Source organism: Apiotrichum porosum (assembly GCF_003942205.1).
Source record: "Apiotrichum porosum strain DSM 27194 chromosome Unknown scaffold_6, whole genome shotgun sequence".
NCBI lineage: Eukaryota > Fungi > Basidiomycota > Tremellomycetes > Trichosporonales > Trichosporonaceae > Apiotrichum > Apiotrichum porosum.
In genome coordinates this window covers 1342458-1364603 of record NW_021167113.1, presented here as the reverse complement: position 1 = coordinate 1364603, position 22146 = coordinate 1342458, and the positions used below count along the sequence as shown (strand labels likewise).

Genomic DNA, 22146 nt, shown 5'->3' with positions numbered 1-22146 from the left:
CCGCGGACCCATGGTGTACGTCACCGAGAGTGTTGTTCCCACACTTTGAGGCGCTGGGACTCAAGACCTCGGCCACGTTCACGGATCAAGTAGTCGACATTGGCGGTGTCGTAGATGTCATTGCACTCACGTTAGTCAAGGGAGATGCCGCTGCGCGCTGCACTGGACCAGTATGGCACCACAGCGCTCCACCGCCGAGTGGCTGCCAATACCCCGGCTAAAACGTGGACCACGATCGACGAGCGGCTGGTGGTTGTCCCCTGGTTTGCGCGAGCCAACTGTGGCGGCAAGGCCCACGTCCGGACGTCGTTCCTCCGTGTTGAATAGGCGGGGCGACTTAGGCAAGGCGAACACGACCTCGAGCCCCAACTGTGTGAGCAATTAGCAATGGGCTGGAGACCTGTGCAGAACACATCCTTTTAACCACATCTTACTGGCGGACACTACTATGTGACTTGCAGCGTAGTAGTCATCCACAACATTTGGTGGCCAGCAACAATAGTCGCGGGTGGTTGAGCGAGATTCAACATTCGTTCTGCCGCGTAGTACCAGATGAGCGAGCGGCTAACAACGCTTGCTGCAGAAACAGTTCCAGACATAAGACTGACCTCATTGATACTTGATCGCTTGACGTCGGATCGCGTAGTAGCTCGCTAGCTACCTTCGGGTTTGGGCGGTCGAAAGCGAGTAACGTACTCGCGACCATCCGTGAAGGTAAGTGTATTTGCACCTGCAATCTCCCAACAGCGACCGCAGACATGAGTTACGGAGAAGATCAGCGGAGACAAGATCCCTTGGTTGGGGGGAAGTGTTGACACCTGGATTCTGCACCCGACTGCGGCAAACCCAAGGCAGGTATGAATGTTCAGTACTGTGCCTGCACCCGAAACAACTTCCACCTGTCGGAGATGCTTCCAACCTGTTGATTACCGTGTGATTTCCGCCTGTCCAGGTTCAGGATCGAGGACGTTCTCGAAGAGACCATATTCAATATGTATTCACCGGTGAGTTACTGTTGCATCGGAGGGTGCAAAACGCCTCCCTTACGAGCCGCTTTCGTCAACTGTGGCCCAGTACCGGATCCAGTGAGACGTATCCAAACCCTGGCGTCCTCTCATGAACTAAGAGTAGTGTTACCTGCGCGTATGTTACACATCCCTGGTCGCATTTTCTTGATGGCGAAGGTCATGTTCGAGCTTCTCCAGACCGATGTCTCTCGCAATGCGCTGGTGGCGGAGACGCTCATGTTCGCCAGCTTTGTCGTCAAACAGCTTATCGATTTCCTCCAGGGACAGTCCCTTCAGCTGTAGGCACGGGTCAGCCTGTGACAGACCAGCGTGCAAATCAGACATACCTCAGGAAGGATAAAGATAACCCATAACAGTCCAACAATGCAGCAAACCATAAAGACGATGAATGTCTGAGACATGTCAGCGTTTTACCTCGATGGATATTCTGTAAACTGCCCACCTTGTACCCTAATCGCTCAATCATGATGGGGCTAATCCAGGCAACCACAAAGTTCATAATCCAACTGAAATGATCAGCAGCGTGTCCTTAGCGCCAATGTGAGGGCTCACTTTGTACCACTCGCAATTCCGATGCCTCGGGCGCGCTGGTCCAGGGGGCAGGTCTCGGCGACCACGACCCAGCCCACAGGGCCGTAGGCAAAGGCGTATGCCGCGACGTACCAGTAGACTGTACTGTTAGCTCTTCTGTTGCTGTTGAGTTAAACTCTTTACCCACTCAGGAAGACGGCACCGTTGCCAGCAGCCTTGTGTTGATCGAAATGTCCGCCGTAAACAGCAACGATGGCGGCAACACCCGCGTGGGAGATGATCATGTTGCCAAGCCCCCACATGAAGAGTGGACGACGGCCGGTCTATGGCGTGAGCATTTTAAGTTGGCAGTGATACCACTCACGTTGTCAACAAACAGGACACCGGGAATCGTGGCGAAGAACTGTACAACGCCGACAATCCCCGTGGCCAGAAGGCCAATGGTGCCACCCTGGAGACCCAATTGTGCAAACACAGTTGGCGCGTAATATATGATTGCTGGCAGGTCAGGGTCATGGTTGACACTTGGAATGAATAGCGTAGCAGGGCTCACCATTAATACCAGTCCATTGACCAATACCTTGGGCGGCAGCACCCAACCCGACACGCTTGAGGAGAGAAGGGGTGCTGAGCAAGCGGCAGTATTCTAGTAACTCGATCTTGAAAGAGCGATGAGCAACCCCGTAGCGCTCCACAGCCGCCTCCTTTTGCGCCATGTGCTCAGCTTTGAGAGTGCCAAACTCGTACTATGTAGACGTTAGGAAATCTTTAAATTTCAACTCACTTGAATCTCTGGGTCGCTCTCCGGTAGGTCGCGGAGGTGACAAAGCACTTGGAGACATTCCTCCTCGCGGTCTGATGCAGGTCAGCAGCGCCGCCACATGACACAACAGTGATCTGTGACTAACCTCGGAGCATCAGCCACCGGGGGGAGAACGGCACAAAAGGAATGCCGGCACAGAGGGCGATCGCGGGGACGAGTTGCAGAGCGAGCGGAATACGCCTGGCAATGACCGTCAGCGGCCCATACACCAACCATTTCGGCAACGTACCAAGCGGCAGTCGACTGTCCCGGGTACTTAGTGCCACCGATAAAATTGGTGCCGTAGGCCACCCAATATGCCACCAGGATTCCAAAGCAGATAGAGAGCTGCTGCAACGCAACGAGAGTGCCACGGATTCCTGGTGGTGCCAGTTCGGCATTGAACATCGGAACAAGTGTGGACAGGGCTCCCACGCCCATTCCCGCGAACCAACGACCGGCTGAAGATCAGTCAGTGACATTCATCTATCGGCGGCAGCATACCATAAATGTATCCAACGTTGTTGTTGGCACCGACCTGTAAGGCCACACCCAACATAAACACAATGCACCATGCCGAGATGGAGTACTGTCTATTAGTCCCCGAGGTCGGATAAGCAGGAGAAACACCTACCTTGCGCGAATAGCGATCAGAAATGGGCCCGGCAACCATGGCTGCCAGGAACGCGCCAAGTTCAAGGATTGCAGTCAACATGCCCTTGGAGATGGGGTCGTTCATCTTCAAGGTCAACTTGGTTCTTAAGGGACAAGGACTCACGGTGGAAGCATAGCGATGCTCAAACTCTGCCATAACCTGGACATTTGAGAAAACGCCCTGATTGTACCCATAGAGGATTCCTCCAAGGGACGCGTACAGGCATAGGCCAAGTACTCTGCGGCTCTTGAAGATACCGCGGTATCCGGTCTGATGGCGAGTGGCTGAGGCCACATTGACGTCCAATCCGGCCATTCTATGGGAGATGTAAAACAGTTGCGAGGTGTGGGTTCTCGAGTAGGGTAGGGTGTTTTTTCAACCCTGTAGTTGCTGGTGGAGGTAATATACCACTCCGACCGCAAGGTCTCGGAGACTGTGGATGTCGTTCTGAAGCGCCTTAGCCCTGCCTATCGCAGCGGGGCATAACCGACGCTGTACGACGCCCACATCACCTCTGCGGGGTCAGCTTGGGGTCCTTTGGGGGTCCTCTGGGGGTCCGCTGGGGAGTCCGCTTGGGTGTCCGCTTGGGTGTCCGCCCTCAAATCAACTGCGAGGATGGGATGTGCGGGAAAGCGATGGCCTGCCCCGATGTTAGTCGTCTGCTTCTGAGCCGTGCAGCTGTCAGGGCTGCATTCGCTCTGGCGCTGCTGACCCGCTGACGCAGGGCGGACATTCGTCCGCTTGCTGCCAATGGACGTTGCCGAGGCCGAATAGGCAATGGCGGATCGTCGTCCGCTAGGGCGGATCATGTTCCGCTAGGTGGTTGTCCAAGAGGGAGAGAACACGGAGACAAGGCACATCCATCTTCCTCGTCTTCGCTGTCATAGTGCCGATACTGAATCTTACTTTCCACACAGCGCCGATTCGCCAACCAATGTGCCTGCATCGACTGTCGGCCACGACCAAGAGACACCCGGGGGGACCTTGAGCATGTGGTTAGAACGTGAAAGAATTGTATTTCTTCCCCTTGCCTACCCCCGACGGATTGTCAAGCCTTAGTCAAGCCATACGGCTATCCAACCACTGCTAGTACGAGGTCCGACCCAAGAATAGAGGAGGCCATCTACTTCGGGGGCAAGTAGCCGGAAAGTGAACCTACGGCCCCAAATTCAGAAGCATCTAGTCAGGTAAGTACCAGCTACATACACAACGCATAATTCTCTTGTTCCAAATCGGAGTTGACCCAGACCAAGGCTACATAAGCTATAACTCTATAGCCCTTTGTCCCTTAGGTTGGAAAGGGGTGCAAGGAAGAGGAGACACGTCGCTGGCTGCCAGAGCCCAGAACTCCGCGATTCCTTGGCGGTGACCACCCCCTTCCTCTTTCGCTCAGCGTTCGGCACTACACACACGCACACAGTCGGCGTCCTCCACTCGCTCGAGGCAGGTATAAGTGCCGTCTTGCGGTCATCTCAACCAATCGGTTCCGAAGCGAGGTAAGTTTAGCTTGGCAAAATCAGCGAGCAAAGAAGACCCTGTTGAGCTTGACTCTAGTTGGACATTGTGAAAAGACAAGGGTGTAGAATAAGTGGAAGCTTCGGCGCGGGTGAAATACCACTACATCCATCTTTTTTTGTTCTTATTCAATGACGCCGAGCTGGGACTGTAGATCGGCAGCGACAACCTAACCCTCGCGCACTCTGACCCGCCGCATTGCGGATTAGACGTGGCGATCGCCGTGCCCGACGTCGGCTGCGACCTGCTCGCTGGCAAGTTGGGCATCCGTGCGGTAGGTCGAGAACTGGCGCGCGGGGATGCCCTTGAAAAACATCTCGTCGAGCTCCTCGTACGAGCGGTGCTTGGTCTCGGGATGGTAGTAGTAAAAGTAGAAGCAACAGAGGATGGAAAAGCCCCCAAACACGAATGCGACCTTGGCTCCCATGTTGGCCTCGGACGGGTTGAACATGTAGGGCAGGACAAAGCTCCACATGGTACCGATCGCGCCCTGGGTCATGTACGCGAGTGAGGCCGTTTTCTGGCGCAGACGCCCTGTGGCGACCTCGGACATGGCGACGTACGCGGTCGCGCCGATGGTCACGTTATAGAGGTAACAGTAGACGAGGATCAGGCCGGTGGCAGCCTTGTTGCCAGGGATGGTGCCGGGAACGGCTGACCCGCCGCACGCGAACAGGACGACGGTGAGGATGGCAAGGCCCCAGAGGGAGAGGCCACGGCGGCCCACACGATCGATCAGGAACCACGAGGTAACGTTGCCGGCCAGCGACAGGATCTGTTGGCCGATGGCAATGTGGAACGACTGCTGGTCCGAGTAGCCGGCCAGCTGGAAGTAGTAGGTAGCGTAGCCTGCAGTTAGCATCGACTCCCGATCGCATCGAACTAGGGGGAGGGAAACTCACCGGCAACCCAGTAAACACCGGTGAATGTCTGGATGGTGAGGGGCATGACGGCGATGATGGTGCGGCGCAGATTGGACTTGCGGAAGCTGACTGTCAGCGAAGCTCTATCAGGTTAGGCTACAGTCAACTCACCACTCTGCCCATGTCACGCCATCAGTCTCGAGGCTAGCCTCCTCGAGAGTGAGCTGGATGTCGGCGACGCGCTTGAGGATCTGCTCGTCGTCGTTGCCGAGGCGGCTCAGGCTGCGCTCCGCCTTCTCCCTGCGGCCCTTGGAGATGAGCCAAGTGGGTGACTCGGGCATTAAAGGCCAGAAGAGGATAGCGAGACCAGTGACGCCGTACTGGGCGACAAAGATCGACTTGTACGCCCAGGCGTTGTCGAGGTTGCCGTAGGAGTTAGTGATGAGCGATTGGACGAGAGGGCCGAGGGTAAATGCGGCCGCGGCCGCGGCAGTCACGATACCGCGAAGCGCAAGCGGAGCAATCTCGCCGATGTAGGTCATGATGGTGGTGACAAGGACGCCGAGGGCGACACCGTTGATGACCTTGCCCACGAAGAAGACGGCGTTGTTGTTGGCGGTCATGTCCGAAACTACCTCGACCGTGATGCCGATCAAGAGCAGGATGTAGCACAGGAACAGGTTCCACTTGCGTCCGATGTAGTCGCCGATGCTGCCCGAGATGATGGTGCCGATGACCTGGCCGGCAGCCGGACCGCCAGAGTAAGCCGACTGCCATTTGGCGTAGAGCTCGTACGTGCCCTCCGAGTTGAGGAATCCGTAGTTCTCGCGGAACTTCGGGATACTCAGTACGGCCGATCCGGCCTGGGCATCAAACGACACGGCAACACACTGCCAGATAGCAAAGACGATCCACAGAACCGTCCATGGGTGCCGCCGCACGGCCTGCATTGGCGACTCGTCGTGCGCCTCTTGCAGTGCCAGGTGGCCCATGTCCCTGTCGACCGCATCCTGGTTCTCGTGCATCTCCACTTCGGCCTTGTGGGGGTCCTTCTGCAAGTCCGACATTCTGAGCGGGGGACGGCGGATCTAAATTGGTGTGTGTCGATGGGAGGAGGGGAGTGTGTGCGGGGCACGTTGGGGATGACATGTCCGGGGAGGCAGTGGTCATCTATTTAACATGGGTGCCCCGGACGTCTCCGCAGCCCCCGGTATCCACCGCCACAAGGAGCGGTCAGCACCTATCACGTCGCCGGTTGCCGTGCGAACAACCGCCGCGGATGCCAACTAGCGAGGGTACGCGTTGCCTCTCCGATCCATCTGCCGCGTCTGGCGCGGTCTGGCGCAGCCAGCGAGACACAGGGCCGGGCGAGATGGAAAAATAATGCCTAGTTTTTCCGGTGGCCCCACCATATCTTTCGCGGTGATAATTTTCACCGATCTCCAGGACAGGGCCTGTGCCTTCTCGTCACCCTGCTTACTGTACCAGCACGTGCAGGAGTGGGGGAACAAGCATACTCCAAGGACACCCACGCTAGCAGCATCGTTCGCCGCTGCTCCTGCCCTGTGACCTGAGAGTGCAAGAGTCCTCGTCGAATTTTGCCTGAGCCGCAGCGCCGTGGATCGGCAAGTTGTGCGGCAAAAAGCGAAAGCAAACGCCGCCCCTGGGGCCTGGCACCAGCTGGCCGCGGCCTGGGGCAATGGCCGGTGCCACTGCCGACACTCTGCCCGCGCGTAGCACCGCCGCGGCAATGGGCCCCGACACTCAGAACAGAACGTGCGAGGCTTTGGCTCTGGTCCTACTGTCTGCCGCGTTCGCCGGAAATACTTCTGCATGAATGCACTGGACTCCTTGTGCATGCAGTGGCGCTGTGCCGGATCAGCCATCGGTCTCTCATCAGCCAATTGGACGTCCACCCGAAAGCCAGGCGGTGTATCCATTGCCTCGTTCCCTTTTGGGCCACATTCCCTTGGGTCACATTCCTTCCCTTGGGCTAAACTCGCTTCTCGCCCATGATCAAGACCGCCCCATTGCCGCGCTCGCCTGCGAAGAGCGTCTGGTACCCATGCTCTGCAACGGCGGGGGGAGATCAGACCTGGATCTGGCATGGCTTGGAAGAGTAATCAGACGTAAAACCTGACCGACGAGTGCATTGTTTGTGGCCCATAGAGCACACGAACCGCATCGTTGTATAAATGAGTTTACTGAGCAGGAGTCCACCCCACCTCGCTAAACACAGCGGGCGCGCGACACATCTCCCCGTCTGTGCACTGGGCAAAAATCCCAAGCATGGTCCCGGTGAATGGTGTCTCCAACGGAGAGTAGACGCCTCGGTAGATAAGGGTGGAGGGAATGGACCTAAGCGGCTTGAGGTCGTCGCTGTCCTTTCCATAAAGGAGCGTGTATGTCGTCGGTCCCGCTTGAATTGTCAGCGTAATGGGACCGGTTCCAGAAATGGGGGCTGAAACTTCCTGCAGAGTATGAGCTGGCAGCAATCTCGTGCAAGCTTACCTTCACTGCAATATCCTCATCCTTCCAACGGGCAACCACTTCGCGGCCTTGCCCCTTCTTCCGGACCAAAACTGCTGCGTACGAGTTGACACCGTAATAGATCGTCGTGCCTGCCTCCTCACACTCGTTATCGGGCTCAAACGTCAACACCGCCGACCAAATCCCAGCATAGTGCTTTTGTTTGCGGAAGAGCGCCGCCGGGCTGTCAATATTGTCTAGGGTCTGTGCGTTCCCATGAAGTGTGAGGGTCCCAGATGTGAGCGTATGGCAGGGCTTGAGGGGAGTGCGCAGGTGATACCATCCCCGGTCAAGCGAAGCTGAAGTGTCAGCCCAGGCTCTGCACCAATGCACCAGCTACATATCACTCACGATTCGTGAAGCGCTCAGTCCATGGCCCCTCAGTGAGCGACGTGGGAAGATCGGCTGGGATGGTGGCGGTGATCGGTTGGCCGCCGTTGATAATAGGCCACCCATCCTTCCATTGAACTGGTGCAAGGAACGTCTCCCTCCCGAGCTGTGGGACACCGCCCTTTGGAGCCCTCGTAGCCAAAAGGACTGCCCACCAGCGGCCATCTCCTCCCTCAACAAAGTCGGCGTGGCCTGTGTTCTGGACCTGGGCACCCTTGACGCCGCCATTGAAGACGAGGGGGTTGATACCGGCTGGTGGTTCTTCGTAGGGGCCCAGCGGAGAATGGGAGCGCAGGACCACCTCAGTGTGTCCGGCATCCGTACCCCCCTCAGCGATGAACAAGTAATAGAATCCATCCTTCTTCAGGAGGTGTGGGCCCTCGTCGACCCCGCCACTTACGCCCTTGTGCCAGCTCAGCAGAACTGGCGGGCACAAGCTATCGCCTGTGGCAAGGTCAATTTCACATGCGTAGACTGCAAGCTTTGCCTCTTGAGGTGCACGAGGCCCCATGGTCTTTCGAGCAGTGCAGAGGTAAACGCGATCGTCGTCATCGAACAGCAGATCCTGGTCGATCCCCATCTGGTCAAAGAAGACTGGGTCGCTCCAAGTCGTCTCGTCCCAGATGTTGGTGGTTGATACGTAGAACCCCCTTGGCGGCGTGTGCTGGGCGTGTCAGCTTGCACGACTGTCACTCCTGCCATCCACAACAGTGTCTCATACAACCTGCCACCTTTACCAACTCACAGTGGCCCTCATATCATACACGACGGCTGTGGCAAGATAGAACGTGCCCTTGTGGTACCGTAAGGTCGGCGCCCAGATACCTCCGCCGGGATTAACATTGCGCAAGTCGAGTTGCGAGCGGCGAGTCAAAGCGTGCCCGATGACTTTCCAATTCACAAGATCGCGCGAGTGGTAGATAGGGACTCCGGGAAAGTATTCGAAGGACGACGTCGCAACGAAGTAGTCGTCCCCAACACGAATAATTGTCGGGTCCGGGTTGAAGCCTGTAATGATAGGATTGGAAGCCATGGCTGTGGGCGAAGAGGAAGACTTGTAGGTGGAAGATGGGAGTTGATGTTGCAGTCGGTACTACTGTCACTTCTTATGACGCGCAGCGTGGGTGTATCATGACCATTTGATGGCGGTCAGGGGAGATGAGCACGAAGCGAAATGGGCAAGTGCAGGACAGGTTGCCGACGTCTATCCGTCGGGCCGTCCCGGTCCGAACACCCAAACTTGGAAAACACCCGGACATTTTAGCATTGGTAGGATCGTTTTCGCCGTGGTATATCCTTTGCCTGGTCTGGACGTTGTCCCCATTGTCTTCTTTCCTTCCGCAACTCACCCCGTAACGGTGCCACTTTTCATTTCCCGCCTGACCAGCATCAGTGCTTCCGACAAGTTAGGCCATCAAAGACGCGCGCCTCACCAGATCACACAACTGCCGGGACCCCCCATAGCCCCGCAGTGGAACCTCGCCGGGAAATATCCGGATCGCGCTAGCACTCTGGACCCCGCGGGGCATTGGGGCACCTCCTACTAGGAGGATCAGCTCCGTGAGTGACATATAAGAATGTCATGCTCGAACGCTTCCAGACATCTCACCTCAACTTCACAGCTCGTCTCCACATCTCTTGGCCAACCACAGCGCTGTTCCAACAAACCTCTCACCTATCTTGCAACATGTCCGCCGACGAGAAGAACGGCACCGCCATCCACCTTGAGGATGGGGTCGACGATGACGTTAAGGTCGCTCGGCAGCAGCATGAAGTTCAGGACTCTGCGGCCCGCGGCTATGTCGACGAGACCGTCAAGCTCACCCCTCAGCAGGACAAGGAGCTCTTCTGGAAGATCAATCGACGCGTCCTTCCGTTCCTCATGCTGGCATACTTTCTGCAGAGCATCGACAAGAGCGCCACTGGCATGTCTCTCATCATGGGGTGGCAGAAGGACGTGGGTTCGAAAGGTAACGACATTCCCAATGTAGCCTCCCTCTACTGGGCCGGTTACCTTTGCGCGGAACCCTTCGCCGCTCAAGTGGTTCGTCGTTTCCCGGTAGCCAAGTGTCTTGGAGGCGGGTAAGTCGTCACCTCCCACCCAACCCCTTAGATAAGTGCTGACAATTTCAGCATTCTCTGCTGGGCGGTACTCAATGTCGGCCTCGCCTTTTGCAAGAAGGTGCCCGTCATCTTGGCCATTCGCTTCATTCTTGGGTTTTCGGAGTCCCTAGTTGGTCCATCGCTGCTCACTCGTAAGTGCTCCGAGGTTTATCGTATGATTGCTAATACCCAGTCACTGTGCAATGGTACAAGCGGTCGGAGCAGCCATTCACTAGCGCCTGCTGGCAAGTCATGGTCGGCATCAATGTCATTCACAACTCCCTCGTCGCCTATGGATTTTACCACATCAAATACCTCCACGGAATGAACGGCTGGCAGTGGATGACGCTCTACATCGGTCTGCTGTCATTCATCTGCGGTGTGATCCTCCTCACTTTCCTGCCCGACTCGCCTACCGAAGCTCGTTGGGCTACCGAGGAGGAGAAGGTCCTGCTCGTTGAAAGGGTGCGCGAGAACAACCAGGGCCTCAAGAACAAGACTTTTAAGCGCGACCAGGCTGTCGAGGCGCTGAAGGACCCCATGACCTACCTCTATTTCGCTCTTCCGTGTGTGGAAACTATGGTGCGTGCAGGCTTTTCATATCTCTGGAATGACATCCATCGGCTGACAGGTTCAGGTCGTGGGCGGCATCGGGGCGTTTGGCAGCCTGATTATCAACGAGGGCTTCAAGTTCGATGTCCTTACCACCCAGCTCGTCACAATTCCACAGGGAGTGTTTATCGTGCTCACACAACTCCTCCTTGTAAGTACCCCCCGCAAGGAAGAGTCTGACAGGCAGTTGGCAGTTCTCATCCCGCGTACCGGCCAGACGATCCTGCCCATTCTCGGCTTTTTGGTGCCCAACATTGCCTGCACCATCGTCATGACCACCGTGGTCCCAACGCCCAAGACCAAAGCTGGCCTCCTCGTCGCATACTACGGCCTTCAATTTTTCCAGGCGGTGAACCCTGCTCTGCTCCTCATGGTCCAGCGCAACTCAGCCGGGCAGACTAAACGGTCCATCACTTACGCCGCGGCGTACATGGGGTAAGTGGACTCTCCTGTTGATCTTTTGTCGTTATCTGCCGCTCACCGCGTCAGATGGGGTGCTGGTAACACAGTCGCCGGGCAACTGTTCCGTCCCCAGTGGAAGCCGCGCTATGTCCAAACCCTGTACATCCATCTGGCCCTCTACGTTGTGTTTGCCTGTCTTGCCGTTGTCGCCCGGGCGATTCTTGCTCGTCGTAACAAGCAAAAGGAGGCTGCGCGCGCAGGCAAAGAGCCGGACAACCTCTTGGCTTTCGACGATTTAACCGACATTCAGAACCCGGACTTCGTCTACATGTATTGAAAGCGGAGCGGGTGCGAACGCAGGGGAGGGGGGACGAGGAAGTGCTGGAGAGCCTTGGTAACAGAAGCACGTAGGGGGGCAACAAGAGGATGTAAGCCCTGAATATGAATATCAGTTGTTGGTGGAAAGAGCGATGCAGCTTGGCTATTCAACTAGCAGTACTGTGCTGTTTCTCTGCGGCAGTTGCTCCAATGATGGTCACCACTTGCCGACGTTCGGGGTGAGAGATGCTGGTGGCGATTAAGCTGTGTCACCCCCGCCCGGGCATCCGGGCGTTCCAGACAGTACAGTTCTGCCTGTTCCGGGCGAAGGTTGGGTGCGTCCTCTACATGCATGTACGGCAGCAGTTGGTGCATCCTGTAGGTGGCTGTCCAATGGCAGCTCTAGGTTCAAAACTGACAGAAAAATGCAGTCGTCGAGGACCGGTTTAGACGTGTTCGGCTATACGACGGCAATGCACCGGTTGTACAACGGACAGCGGATTCCCCCGTTGATGAATTCACATGGCCCCCCTGGGCGCCCTTCTCATCGTCCTCATCGACCATCACACTGTATACATCACCACCCTGAGCCCCACAAGCATGGACTGTTCCAACGTCGAGCCCCGCAATGGGCCCCTCTCGCAACGGCCCCACTCTCCGTCTTCACCCTCAACGCCCGAAGGTACCTCAAGCTCGACCTCCGCACGGGAAAGGGCAGCTTCATCTCGGCGACGAATGCGTCCCAACGCCGACACTCCTCGACAGAGAAGGGGTAAGGCTTGCGAGCAATGCCGTGCTCGCCGTATACGCTGCTCTGGCCCCCCTCCTTGCGATGCGTGTGTCTCGTCTGGTGTGGGAACAGAATGCTTCGTTCGTCTCAAGGCTCGACCCAAGCGGTTAGTAGACCATTGGCCATGGTACGCAGGAGCTTACAGTCCAGAGCCATCTCTTCGAAGATAATACAACTGTCCGAGTTGACTCGAGCCAACAACGAACCCATTATGGAAGAGGATATGCCAGAGGCAGCAGACAATGACGAGATGGCATGCGAAGGACTTCCAGTGGTGTTGTCTCCCCCCGCCCCGCTCCCAGATACGTGTGCAGACATTCCCGACTCGTTCCCCCAAGCTTCGGTATCATTTGCGACAGTCACTGATGTCCTCACCAACCATCCGGCCGACATAGGCCGTATCTCGCCTGCTGCACCATCACCGGCGCTTTTCTCGGACACATATACATCTCCAAGCAGTTCTCTGCGCGGCCGCACATCCCCGTTAGACGAACTTGAAGATGCTGTGTCAAACTGGTCGGCCAGTCACGGTGAGTGAACTCCTCTGATTCCAGCTGACGTCCGAGACATTCCTCTCGCTCAACTCGTGTTCAAGGTTCCCACCCGGCTGTCCGGCACACAAGGCACGCCCTTGCCCAGCCCCCCCGACCTGTATCTCTACGAAGACAGTTTAGTAGACTACTTTATGACGTCTCCCGAACTTGGCCCCACTGAGCGTGTCAAGTTTCTTGACACGGCGTCCTACATTGGTCTTTACTCTCGGCACCGGGCCCTTCCACAGTCACTCGGGGAGGACCAAATTGCCATTGTCTACGCGGTACTTTGTTTGGCTCGTTTCGCGCAAATACGAGCAAACATCAACAAAGGCACGCCTCTAGCCGGAGGAGACCTGTCGCGTGAGGATATCACATACTTTCATCTATCGTTTGATGCTCTCAAGCGATGGGCTCGGCCGTCCTTATTTGCATTGCGTAAGTGTGGCAAGATATGACATTACTAAAGCTCGGAGGCGCCCTTTTCTGCCTCAACAGCTTCACCCTGGGAAATGGCGGACCGGCCGACACAAAAACGATCATGAACCACATGGCCTGGCAGATTCGAGAGCTGGGTCTCAATCAACAATTTACCGCATCTATGTACGAGCCACGGGAGGACGTGGGGTCACTCTACTCGAGTTTCTTCTACGCTGATCTGTCAGTTGCGCAGCGCTGTCCGAAGGTTTTGTCTTAATGGCCCAGGTTCTGCGCGTCTTTAACGGACCTCGCCCCCTGTATTCCTTTGGGGGAGAGCACGGCCGACCCAACGCCGCCAGTGACGATGCGTCTCTCTCGAGCTCTTTGTCGCTGTTCATATTTCACTGCCAAGTTCCTCTCGGATCTAGCTGATCCTTCCATTGATGTTGGTACCCTGGAGTACGCAACGGCAACAGAAGCATTGTGGTCTCCTGATCTTCGCAACCTCCAGGGGAACGACACGGAGGCTGCCCGGGAAGTTGGGTGGGCCGAGTTCCGATACAGTTGGTGGGTGTACATACGGGTCTGCGCAGCGCTAATTCAAGGTTGCGGATCCTCCTGTATCTACCATTTCTTAAAGCCAACACCACCAAAGCAATTGGCTATGCGGCAATTGCGCGGTCTGTGTCACGGATTCTTTACACTTACGTCGATCTTGCGGCTGCGAACAACCTCAATCCTTCGTGGCCCCAGCTACAACGCCTGGTAATCTGTGGACAGATACTGATCATGTGTCACGCAGCCGGCGAACTTCAAAAGCGGGAATCTCGGGTCCTGTTCCGCATGCTCGTCGACATCCTCCGCAAGCACGAGGACACCTGGCCGGTTTGCAGCGAGCTTGTCAATGGCTACAGTGCTGCAGCCCATGTCTTTGGTGCGTACATCGCTGGTGCTGAAATGCGGTTTGTATTACCGCTAATGGGGACAGGTATCGACGTCTCACCAGCTCCATCCGCTCTCCGCATCCATTCCGAGCTGAACCTCGGCGATATGACGAGTCTTGAGAGTTTCCAGTGGACAGACCTTGGCCTCGACTTCGACTTTTCGTCTTTCCCGCTCTAGTCACGAGGTCGTGCATCCCATGGCCGTCTTTCTTTATACTGAGTGGAATGCATCCCTGTTGTCTGTTAAAGTGTGCATGATGAGAAACATCGAACAGTCTAAAGAACGGAAGAACCCAACCCCCCCCCCCCCCCTCTTTTTTTTGACTTGGACTCTCCAAATGCACCAACATGCCCCATTACACCGTCAAGCCTTACCTATCCCAAAATCTCTCACACTGAGAGCTCTTCCGACCTGCAAAGGTGGCTGACAATGGGTCCGCCGCTCGCTATATAGCCATTTGTAATCTTAATCAATCCATCACTATTTGAACTACGGTCGCTAGTGGCTTTACAAAGACGCGTACTCTTTGGTGCGCCTCTGTTCCTCGCGCTGCAGCTTGAGGGCTTCGTTGGCAAATTCCAGCAGGTAATAGTCAGCATAAACCAAGCCGTGGTCGAGCTTCGCTCCCGCCGAGTGTGGGTTTCCGTCAATGGTCGAGTGCATAAGAATGGGCTCCCATTCGCCTTCGCCCCATTGCACCCCATCGGAGTTCAACGTTGCGGGGGGAGCCGCACACTCGAGAAGAATGTCTTTCACAAGTCGGAAGCTGGCGTCGAGGTAATGCTCGGCCGCAGCTTCGTTCGACTCGCGGAGGAGAACGTAGAGCATCTGCAGCGCACGCGCAGCCACTGTGCCAGCGGACGCGTCGTACGGACACGGTTTGGGCGCGTCAAAGTCCCTAAACAGTCAGTACATGGCATAACTGAAGTGGATGCCACAACTCACCAGAGCGGCACCCCAGAGGGAGGGAGCCGTGCAAGAAAGACGTCGGTCAGGCGACGCGTGGTTGCTATGAAGTCGGCCCGGCCTGTACGCAGTGCACACTGCGCCATTCCGTACATGACCCACGCCTGGCCACGGGCCCAACATGACTCGTCGGCATATCCTGACTGTCAGCTGCTAGAACAGGTCGCGGGTAGTAGTAGTAGTCTCACCTTGGGCTGTCATTCCTTGAGGGTTGGATCCGTCACTACCGTGGTCGACGACGTGGTACGTGGTCCCATCTGGACGGACATGGGTTTGGCCCATGCGTTCCGCCTGGGCAGTGGCTATGTCGGCATACTTCATGTCCCCAGTCAGTTCGGTAGCCAGGTACATTAGGTCAAGGTTCATCTGACGGGTGAGCAATTGTCTTGGACGGAACCCCCACCATGTTGTCCGCAATCACGAGGAAGTGCTGGTCGAGGTTTCCGGGGTGTCGACTTGGCTTATCCTCCCTGAACATGAAATCCCACGACCGCATGCACTTTATCTGACGGTTAGCAAGCTCCATCGACATTACGCACCTTTGGATCGTACCGGTCGACAAGCGAGTCCGCGGCCTCGAGGAGGGCCTTTCGGCAGTCTTCCGTCTTGTAAAATTCATAGTCGCGGCCGTAACAAGGCTGGAACCTGAAACCCTGGTCATGGTTGATAGCCGGTGAGGGAGCCTGATGGCGGAAAGGACTCTGCCATCGCCGAGCGAGAGTCTCCACCTGATCGAGAGAATATGCTGGGGTCTTGAGACCACCGTGCTTGTTCTTGAGGCTACCCGGAAGGAGCCGCTCCCGCTCGGCGATGAGCCATAGACTCCCTGGGAAGAAGCCCTGGACCCAACCCTCCTCGACTGTCCATCAGCTCTCTCCTATCACATGTAGCGGAGGTGACTCACTCTCGGTGCATACGTAGGCGTTGGGGCCACCGGGACGAGTGTATTCGGGCGTGTGGGTGATTGGAGTGCCTTCAGGTTGGCCGTACTTCTTCGCAACTTCCATGACACGAACCACATCGCTGAATGTGTACAGCTCTGGGAAGCTGGCTGGAAGTCCAGCAAGGACGGCCCGGGCGGAAGGATGGGTGTTGGACGGCATGTTACGAAACTGTGGAGGGGGTTGAAGGAGCGCTGCGATGGGCCCCAGCTTTATCAACTGCACCAAGAATTGTCTGCCTTGTTGGTAGCAGAGTTCCAGTTCGATGACGACCACAGCTCCAAGATGTGCCGTGCCCGCCGTAGTTCCGTGGTGTTAGGTGGGCACCGTGGCCGGTGCATATCCGAAGTAGACACCCGCGATATTTCCGCAACCCTCCACAGTGCAACGCCGAGTCGTTAGTTGTGCCTGTATTCTGTTCAACCACCAAAAGCCCCATCGGGTGTTGGATGTTCCGCGCAAGATTGGAATACCAACAGACGGACCGGTCGTGCCGTGATACCTGTACACGGATGTTGGCCGGGTTCCCCCACCGGCCCACTCAAGTCCGAGGACAACCGTTGAACGTGGTCATGTGGCTTCGCGCGAATATCGATATCCTTTCTTCCTCACTTCGATGCGAATTCACAAGGGCTCCAACGATACCAGACGCGGCGCAAGGTGTTACGTCGAGGAGAATATGCGTACTTGTGAATACAAGTGATCGCATGTGACCTCTGCAACATGCCGCGTTTTCTCCGAGGTTCGAGCTTGCTTCGCGTCTAGGCACCTGATGCACGCCACCATCTCTGGAGTTGAGTTGAATGTTGGTCTCTACATGATTCCTCTCGTATGAAGGGACAAGGGAACCAGCTCCAGAATTACCTATATAAGCTGCGATGTAACGAGCCTTCAGTCCCAGAAACGAACAACCAACCGCCAAGTCAACATGCTCCCCAAGCTGTTTCTCGCTCTCGCCTTCATCGCCACTGGCTTGGCCGCTCCTGCCACGGACAAGGCCTTTGTTCACCCGGGTCTAAGCCACAGCGCGGCCGACCTTGCACGTGTCAAGGCTCACGTCCAAGCAGGGGATGAACCATGGATGACAGGATGGTACAAGCTTACAAACAACACCAAATCTCAGCTCGCCTACAAGCCGGCACCCGAGGCTGGGCTTTGCCGCGGCCTCAACGCCGGCTGCAAGGAGAACTATCCGCACGCTTACACCGACTTTGCTGCCTGCTACCAGTAAGTCACAGCCTCCCGCAATGTCATGCTAACTGGAAAGGCACGCCATTCGCTGGAAGGTATCTGGGGACGACCGTTACGCGGATGGAGCCGTAACTATCCTCAACGCGTGGTCTTCAACAATGAAGGAATTCGCCGGAATTTCTCCTGATAGATTCCTTGCGTCCGGCATTTACGGCTACCAGTATGCCGAATGCGTTGAGCTGCTCCGCGACTATCAGGGGTTCAAGCCAGAGGACCTAACTGCCGCCATCGCGCTCCTCACCGACATATTCTGGCCGGCCAACAAGGACTTCCTTGAGAACCATGTCGTCCAGAACCACACCTACTACTGGGCGAACTGGGATCAGGCGAATATGGCCTCGGCTCTTGCCATTGGTGTCGTTGCCGACAACCGCGAGATTTACAACTACGCCCTCAACTATTTCTACGACGGCATTGGACAGGGGTCGATCCACCACTGGCTCTGGAAGGTATACAACAAGGACGGCACAGCCCAAGTCCAAGAGGTGCGTAGGCGTCCTTGAGCTTGTTGCTCATTAATTCCAGTCGGGACGTGACCAAGGCCACACCATGCTCGACTTTGCCCTCATGGGCCATTACCTGCGAACCGCATTCAACCAGGGCACCGACCTTTGGGGCTACAAGAACAACCTCATTCTGAAGGGGGCCGAGTACGCGACCAAGTACAACCTCGGTTACGACGACGTGCAGTTCACACCATACCTTACGATTAACCAGCTCGGCCAAGTCGAATGGAACCAGACGGTCATTAGCCCGAGCCAGCGTGGGGACATTCGTCCCATCTGGGAAATGTACTACAACGAGTACGTTGTAAAGCGAGGACTCAACGCGCCCTACGTGCAAGCTTACGCCGACCTCACCCGTCGCAATGGCAGCGGGGCAGAGGGCGGTGGGGGCAACTACTCTCCCAACAGTGGCGGCTACGACCAACTTGGCTTCGGGACGTTGCTTTATACTCTCGAGGGAAGTGTTGCGATTCCTGGTGGTTCAGCGTCGTCCACAAAGTGCAACAACGGCCAAGGCAACGGCAGCGGGAACGGCAACTGTGGTAACGGTCAGGTCAAAACGACCTCAGCGATGCCCTCGGCTACCACAGGTATCTAGCGCGATGGAGGTGGAGCAAACAGCCATGTACATACAGGGTTAAATGACAAGAAGTGATATCACTGCCGCGGCCATTGTCAGTAGGTAAAAGGTCCGCCAACTGAATTGCGGAACTGGCCACTGTTTACATTCACATGTCCCGTGGTCCGATTATATGTAGATGGAGAAGCAATAGGTGTACCAAACGACTGAACGCCCTTATACGCGGGACTCCTCTTTCGCTTACACCTCGTACGTGGCCTTCTCCTCCTGCGTGATCGATGGCTTGCCAGTGCCAGCACCATGAGCGCGCTCGGCAAGCTCTCTCTCGCGGTCCTTGTAGCTGATGCGCTCGACCTTGGACAAGGGGACGATGGGGTTGGCGTGACGGATAATTCCATCCATCTCCTCCAAAGTACGACCCCTGGTCTCGTGGAAGAACAGGTAGAAGAAGAGTGCGTTGGTGAAGCTGCAAACAGTGAAGACGAGGTAGTACTTCCATCCTGATACAAGTCAGCTTCTTGTCATACCATTATGTGCTCAGCAGGTACGCACCAATCTGTTTGAAAGCCGTGGGGGAGACCTGACCGATCATAAAGTTGGCCAACCAGGACGCGGTGGTAGTGATACCAGTGGCTTTCGCACGGATGTTGTTCTGCATGATCTCGACCGGGTAGACCCAGGACAGAGGACCAATAGCGGCCGAGAAGGTAAAGTTGTAGATGTAGATCATGGCAACAAAGCAGATTCCTTGACCACGGGTACCGGCGGCGCCGCCGTAGAACTGCTTGGCCATAGCGGTGGCAACAGCAAAGGTGATACCAGAGATGATGTTTCCGAAGATGAGAGGGGGCCTGCGTCCAATGCGGTCGAGGAAGGCGATACACGTAGCCTCGCCGAGGAGACCAACGACGTTGTTGATACTGTTGATCAAGAGGGCGTTCTTGGCAAAGCCGACAGAGGTGTAGACATCGTTGGCGTAGTATTGAATAGCGGATACACCAGTCATCTGAACAGAGAACTGCAGAACGATTCCGTAGAATACCTTGCGCATGTTGACGGTATCACGGAAGATGTTGCTCCACGACTTGTCGAGACCTGCCTCTTGATCGATGCTCAACTTCATGTCCTGGTATTCACCCTGGACGAGGTCGTCGTTGACGTCACCGCGAGCGTGGAGGCGGGCCAGAGTGTTGAGAGCATCTTCGTCGCGTCCCTTCATCGCGAGCCACCTCGGCGATTCGGGGAGGATGAACGTCAAGAAAACGATCGGAAGTGCGGGAAGCATTTGGAAGGCGAGGGGCAAGCGCCACTCGAGAGCAGTGCCGTGAGAGCCCTTGGAGGTACCGTAACCGATCCATCCGGCGACAAAGGCACCGACACCGAGGAAGAACTGGAAGGTGGCCGTCAACCGTCCACGGACAGCCGGGTTGGCGATTTCAGACTGGTAGAGGGGGACGAGTACACCGAGTTGACCGATGGCGAGGCCACCGATGAATCGACCGGCCATCATCATCTCCTTGTTCTGGGTGGCAGTCTGGACGGTTCCACCGACGAGGAAGATAACACCGGCGACAGTCAGGGCGACACGTCGGCCCCAAATATCGGCAATGTAGGACGATGGGACACTTCCGACGGCGGCTCTACAAGGTCATCAGCAAAGGCGCCGGGGGCAATGACGATGGCACACTGTCAAACATACCCGAGGAGCAATGAGGAGACGATGAATCCAACATAGTTGTCGTTGGTAGTGTTGATGGTGGCGATAAAGTCGGGGGCAGCGAGGACATAGGCGATGACACCGAGATCGTAACCGAAAATGGCAGCGCCGTTACTGCATGTGTCATCAGGATGCTGCCCATGTGACGATCCGCTAGACTTACGCTACAAAGCACGCGCAGAGAAATGTGTAAAGGGCAGGTGAGAGCGCCATGGTGGAATAGTATGGTGCGTGGGGTTGGTGGGTTGCAGAGACTGCTGCGCCGACTTCTTCTATAGCAAGAGAGGAACCCGGTTGTTCGGTAATGTCCGCAGATGGCGTTTGTGTGCCTGTTCCAGAGCCCCAGCGGGGGTGGTACGGGGCTCACCGGGCCGGGGTAGGGGCCGGGTAGAATGAGTAGAATGAACAATCACGCTGCGGGTAAGCGGTTGTCCTGCTAAGACATAGAGATGTGGTTCCTGATAAGAACCGGCCGCTTACCGCGGGGCCGATCGCTAGGTGTGGCACTCTCGCGTTCTTTCCTTCGATGCCCCTATATCGGGCCATGATAGTTCCTGCCAAGTCCCGGGTATGGCTCACTGGCCTCACTGGAATCACACTAACGTGCATAGAAGAAAGACAGAGAGACGCGCAGTAGATCGTGAGGCACGGGCCCCCGAGCAGCCCAAGCATCCCAGCACATGCGGCACACCGCCAATTACCCACTGCCCCGCCAACCAGTGCCCCGCCAACCGTCGGAGCTTCGGACCCTTGCGCTCGGAGCTTCGGAAGGCGTTCGACTGCCCATTTGGTCACCTGGGACCACGGGGACCGCTTAACCGCAGGCTATTACAATGAGACACGTCAGCCTCAATAGTCATATGACCCCATGGTCCCCCGCTTAATTGCTTAATCGCGCGAGTGAGAGCTCGACCGACCCACATGTCAGGAGCAAGAATTGGTTCCAAGCGGCGAAGCTCTCCCTCCTGCCCTCGAGCGCACACCCGATCGTATCTCGTACTCTATGGATCGTAAATTAGTAACAAACATACTGTCTGGGATCGTACAGGCTGTGGCAGCCGGGCGGATTTGGGGGGACCAGATCATCTCCTACCACGGGTACCCCCATGAGCACTCGTCTGCGGATACCGTCGCCAGAGCGGGTGGACCCAGTTGGCGTTCTTGTAATCGGAAGGAGATAGTGACGGGCCTAGTACTGGCGCAGGCAGTACCAGCGGGAACGAATATGTGAGGTAAAGCGCTCAAGAGAAGGATGGGGATGCATGGATGCATCACTATTACGACTCGCCGTCCATGGCCTGTTGCGCCGCGACCGGCACTTTTGGTACTCAGAGTGAGCGGAGCGCACCAGTACAAGTCACATCCCATGGGTACACGGGACTATCATGTTCCGAGATCACCCAGGGGCCAAAGGCCCATGGGGAGGGGGCCATGACATGCACCTGGTGGGCGTATTATGCTATGTCAGCAAGTCAGCGACTACCAGCTACCGGCCTGGACCGGACAAACGACGGAGTAATTCATTGGATCATTGGGGTGAGGGGCGGAGTCGTTATCCCCCCATAGTGGAGAGAGCATCGCCCTCTTGTTCGTTGCTCCCATCAATGCTCACAACTATTCATCGCACATCTTCACTTAACAGGATACATGTTGTTGACAGCAAGCCCCGTCCGAGCCGATCACATTTCCGACGATGACGGTGCCGACCGACCACAGAAACAAGCACGGCTGACCAGACAGAGCCGTAAG

General features: G+C 56.3%; 9 protein-coding genes across 9 annotated transcripts; 3 read left to right on the top strand and 6 right to left on the bottom strand.

The window, feature by feature from the left end:
* Window positions 1-1148: 1148 nt before the first annotated feature.
* Window positions 1149-3172, bottom strand: EHS24_008300 (uncharacterized protein; the record flags this gene model as incomplete). Its single annotated transcript, XM_028623618.1, has 13 exons — window positions 1149-1304; window positions 1355-1420; window positions 1471-1534; window positions 1581-1698; window positions 1747-1882; window positions 1924-2057; window positions 2113-2305; window positions 2344-2414; window positions 2468-2562; window positions 2612-2822; window positions 2866-2950; window positions 2996-3100; window positions 3140-3172. 13 exons carry the CDS (start codon window positions 3170-3172, stop codon window positions 1149-1151), a joined length of 1467 nt encoding a protein of 488 aa, XP_028476551.1.
* A 311-nt stretch (window positions 3173-3483) lies between these two features.
* On the bottom strand, window positions 3484-3825 carry EHS24_008299 (uncharacterized protein; the record flags this gene model as incomplete). The annotated part of the gene is made up of 1 exon (XM_028623617.1): window positions 3484-3825. The coding sequence occupies one exon, from the start codon at window positions 3823-3825 to the stop codon at window positions 3484-3486; it is 342 nt and encodes a 113-aa protein (XP_028476550.1).
* Window positions 3826-4736: 911 nt separating this feature from the next.
* On the bottom strand, window positions 4737-6461 carry EHS24_008298 (uncharacterized protein; the record flags this gene model as incomplete). Its single annotated transcript, XM_028623616.1, has 3 exons — window positions 4737-5380; window positions 5434-5519; window positions 5566-6461. The coding sequence occupies 3 exons, from the start codon at window positions 6459-6461 to the stop codon at window positions 4737-4739; spliced, it is 1626 nt and encodes a 541-aa protein (XP_028476549.1).
* A 1134-nt stretch (window positions 6462-7595) lies between these two features.
* On the bottom strand, window positions 7596-9346 carry EHS24_008297 (uncharacterized protein; the record flags this gene model as incomplete). The annotated part of the gene is made up of 4 exons (XM_028623615.1): window positions 7596-7865; window positions 7906-8222; window positions 8275-8977; window positions 9059-9346. The coding sequence occupies 4 exons, from the start codon at window positions 9344-9346 to the stop codon at window positions 7596-7598; spliced, it is 1578 nt and encodes a 525-aa protein (XP_028476548.1).
* A 654-nt stretch (window positions 9347-10000) lies between these two features.
* On the top strand, window positions 10001-11767 carry EHS24_008296 (uncharacterized protein; the record flags this gene model as incomplete). The annotated part of the gene is made up of 5 exons (XM_028623614.1): window positions 10001-10395; window positions 10447-10568; window positions 10610-10998; window positions 11054-11463; window positions 11518-11767. The coding sequence occupies 5 exons, from the start codon at window positions 10001-10003 to the stop codon at window positions 11765-11767; spliced, it is 1566 nt and encodes a 521-aa protein (XP_028476547.1).
* A 609-nt stretch (window positions 11768-12376) lies between these two features.
* EHS24_008295 (uncharacterized protein) lies at window positions 12377-14613 on the top strand (the record flags this gene model as incomplete). The annotated part of the gene is made up of 6 exons (XM_028623613.1): window positions 12377-12644; window positions 13093-13509; window positions 13548-13731; window positions 13777-14054; window positions 14294-14425; window positions 14480-14613. 6 exons carry the CDS (start codon window positions 12377-12379, stop codon window positions 14611-14613), a joined length of 1413 nt encoding a protein of 470 aa, XP_028476546.1.
* Window positions 14614-14943: 330 nt separating this feature from the next.
* EHS24_008294 (uncharacterized protein) lies at window positions 14944-16505 on the bottom strand (the record flags this gene model as incomplete). Its single annotated transcript, XM_028623612.1, has 6 exons — window positions 14944-15334; window positions 15382-15541; window positions 15591-15768; window positions 15824-15901; window positions 15942-16261; window positions 16307-16505. 6 exons carry the CDS (start codon window positions 16503-16505, stop codon window positions 14944-14946), a joined length of 1326 nt encoding a protein of 441 aa, XP_028476545.1.
* A 766-nt stretch (window positions 16506-17271) lies between these two features.
* On the top strand, window positions 17272-18698 carry EHS24_008293 (uncharacterized protein; the record flags this gene model as incomplete). The annotated part of the gene is made up of 3 exons (XM_028623611.1): window positions 17272-17570; window positions 17611-18079; window positions 18120-18698. 3 exons carry the CDS (start codon window positions 17272-17274, stop codon window positions 18696-18698), a joined length of 1347 nt encoding a protein of 448 aa, XP_028476544.1.
* Window positions 18699-18920: 222 nt separating this feature from the next.
* EHS24_008292 (uncharacterized protein) lies at window positions 18921-20610 on the bottom strand (the record flags this gene model as incomplete). Its single annotated transcript, XM_028623610.1, has 4 exons — window positions 18921-19180; window positions 19233-20320; window positions 20380-20511; window positions 20561-20610. 4 exons carry the CDS (start codon window positions 20608-20610, stop codon window positions 18921-18923), a joined length of 1530 nt encoding a protein of 509 aa, XP_028476543.1.
* Window positions 20611-22146: the final 1536 nt, after the last annotated feature.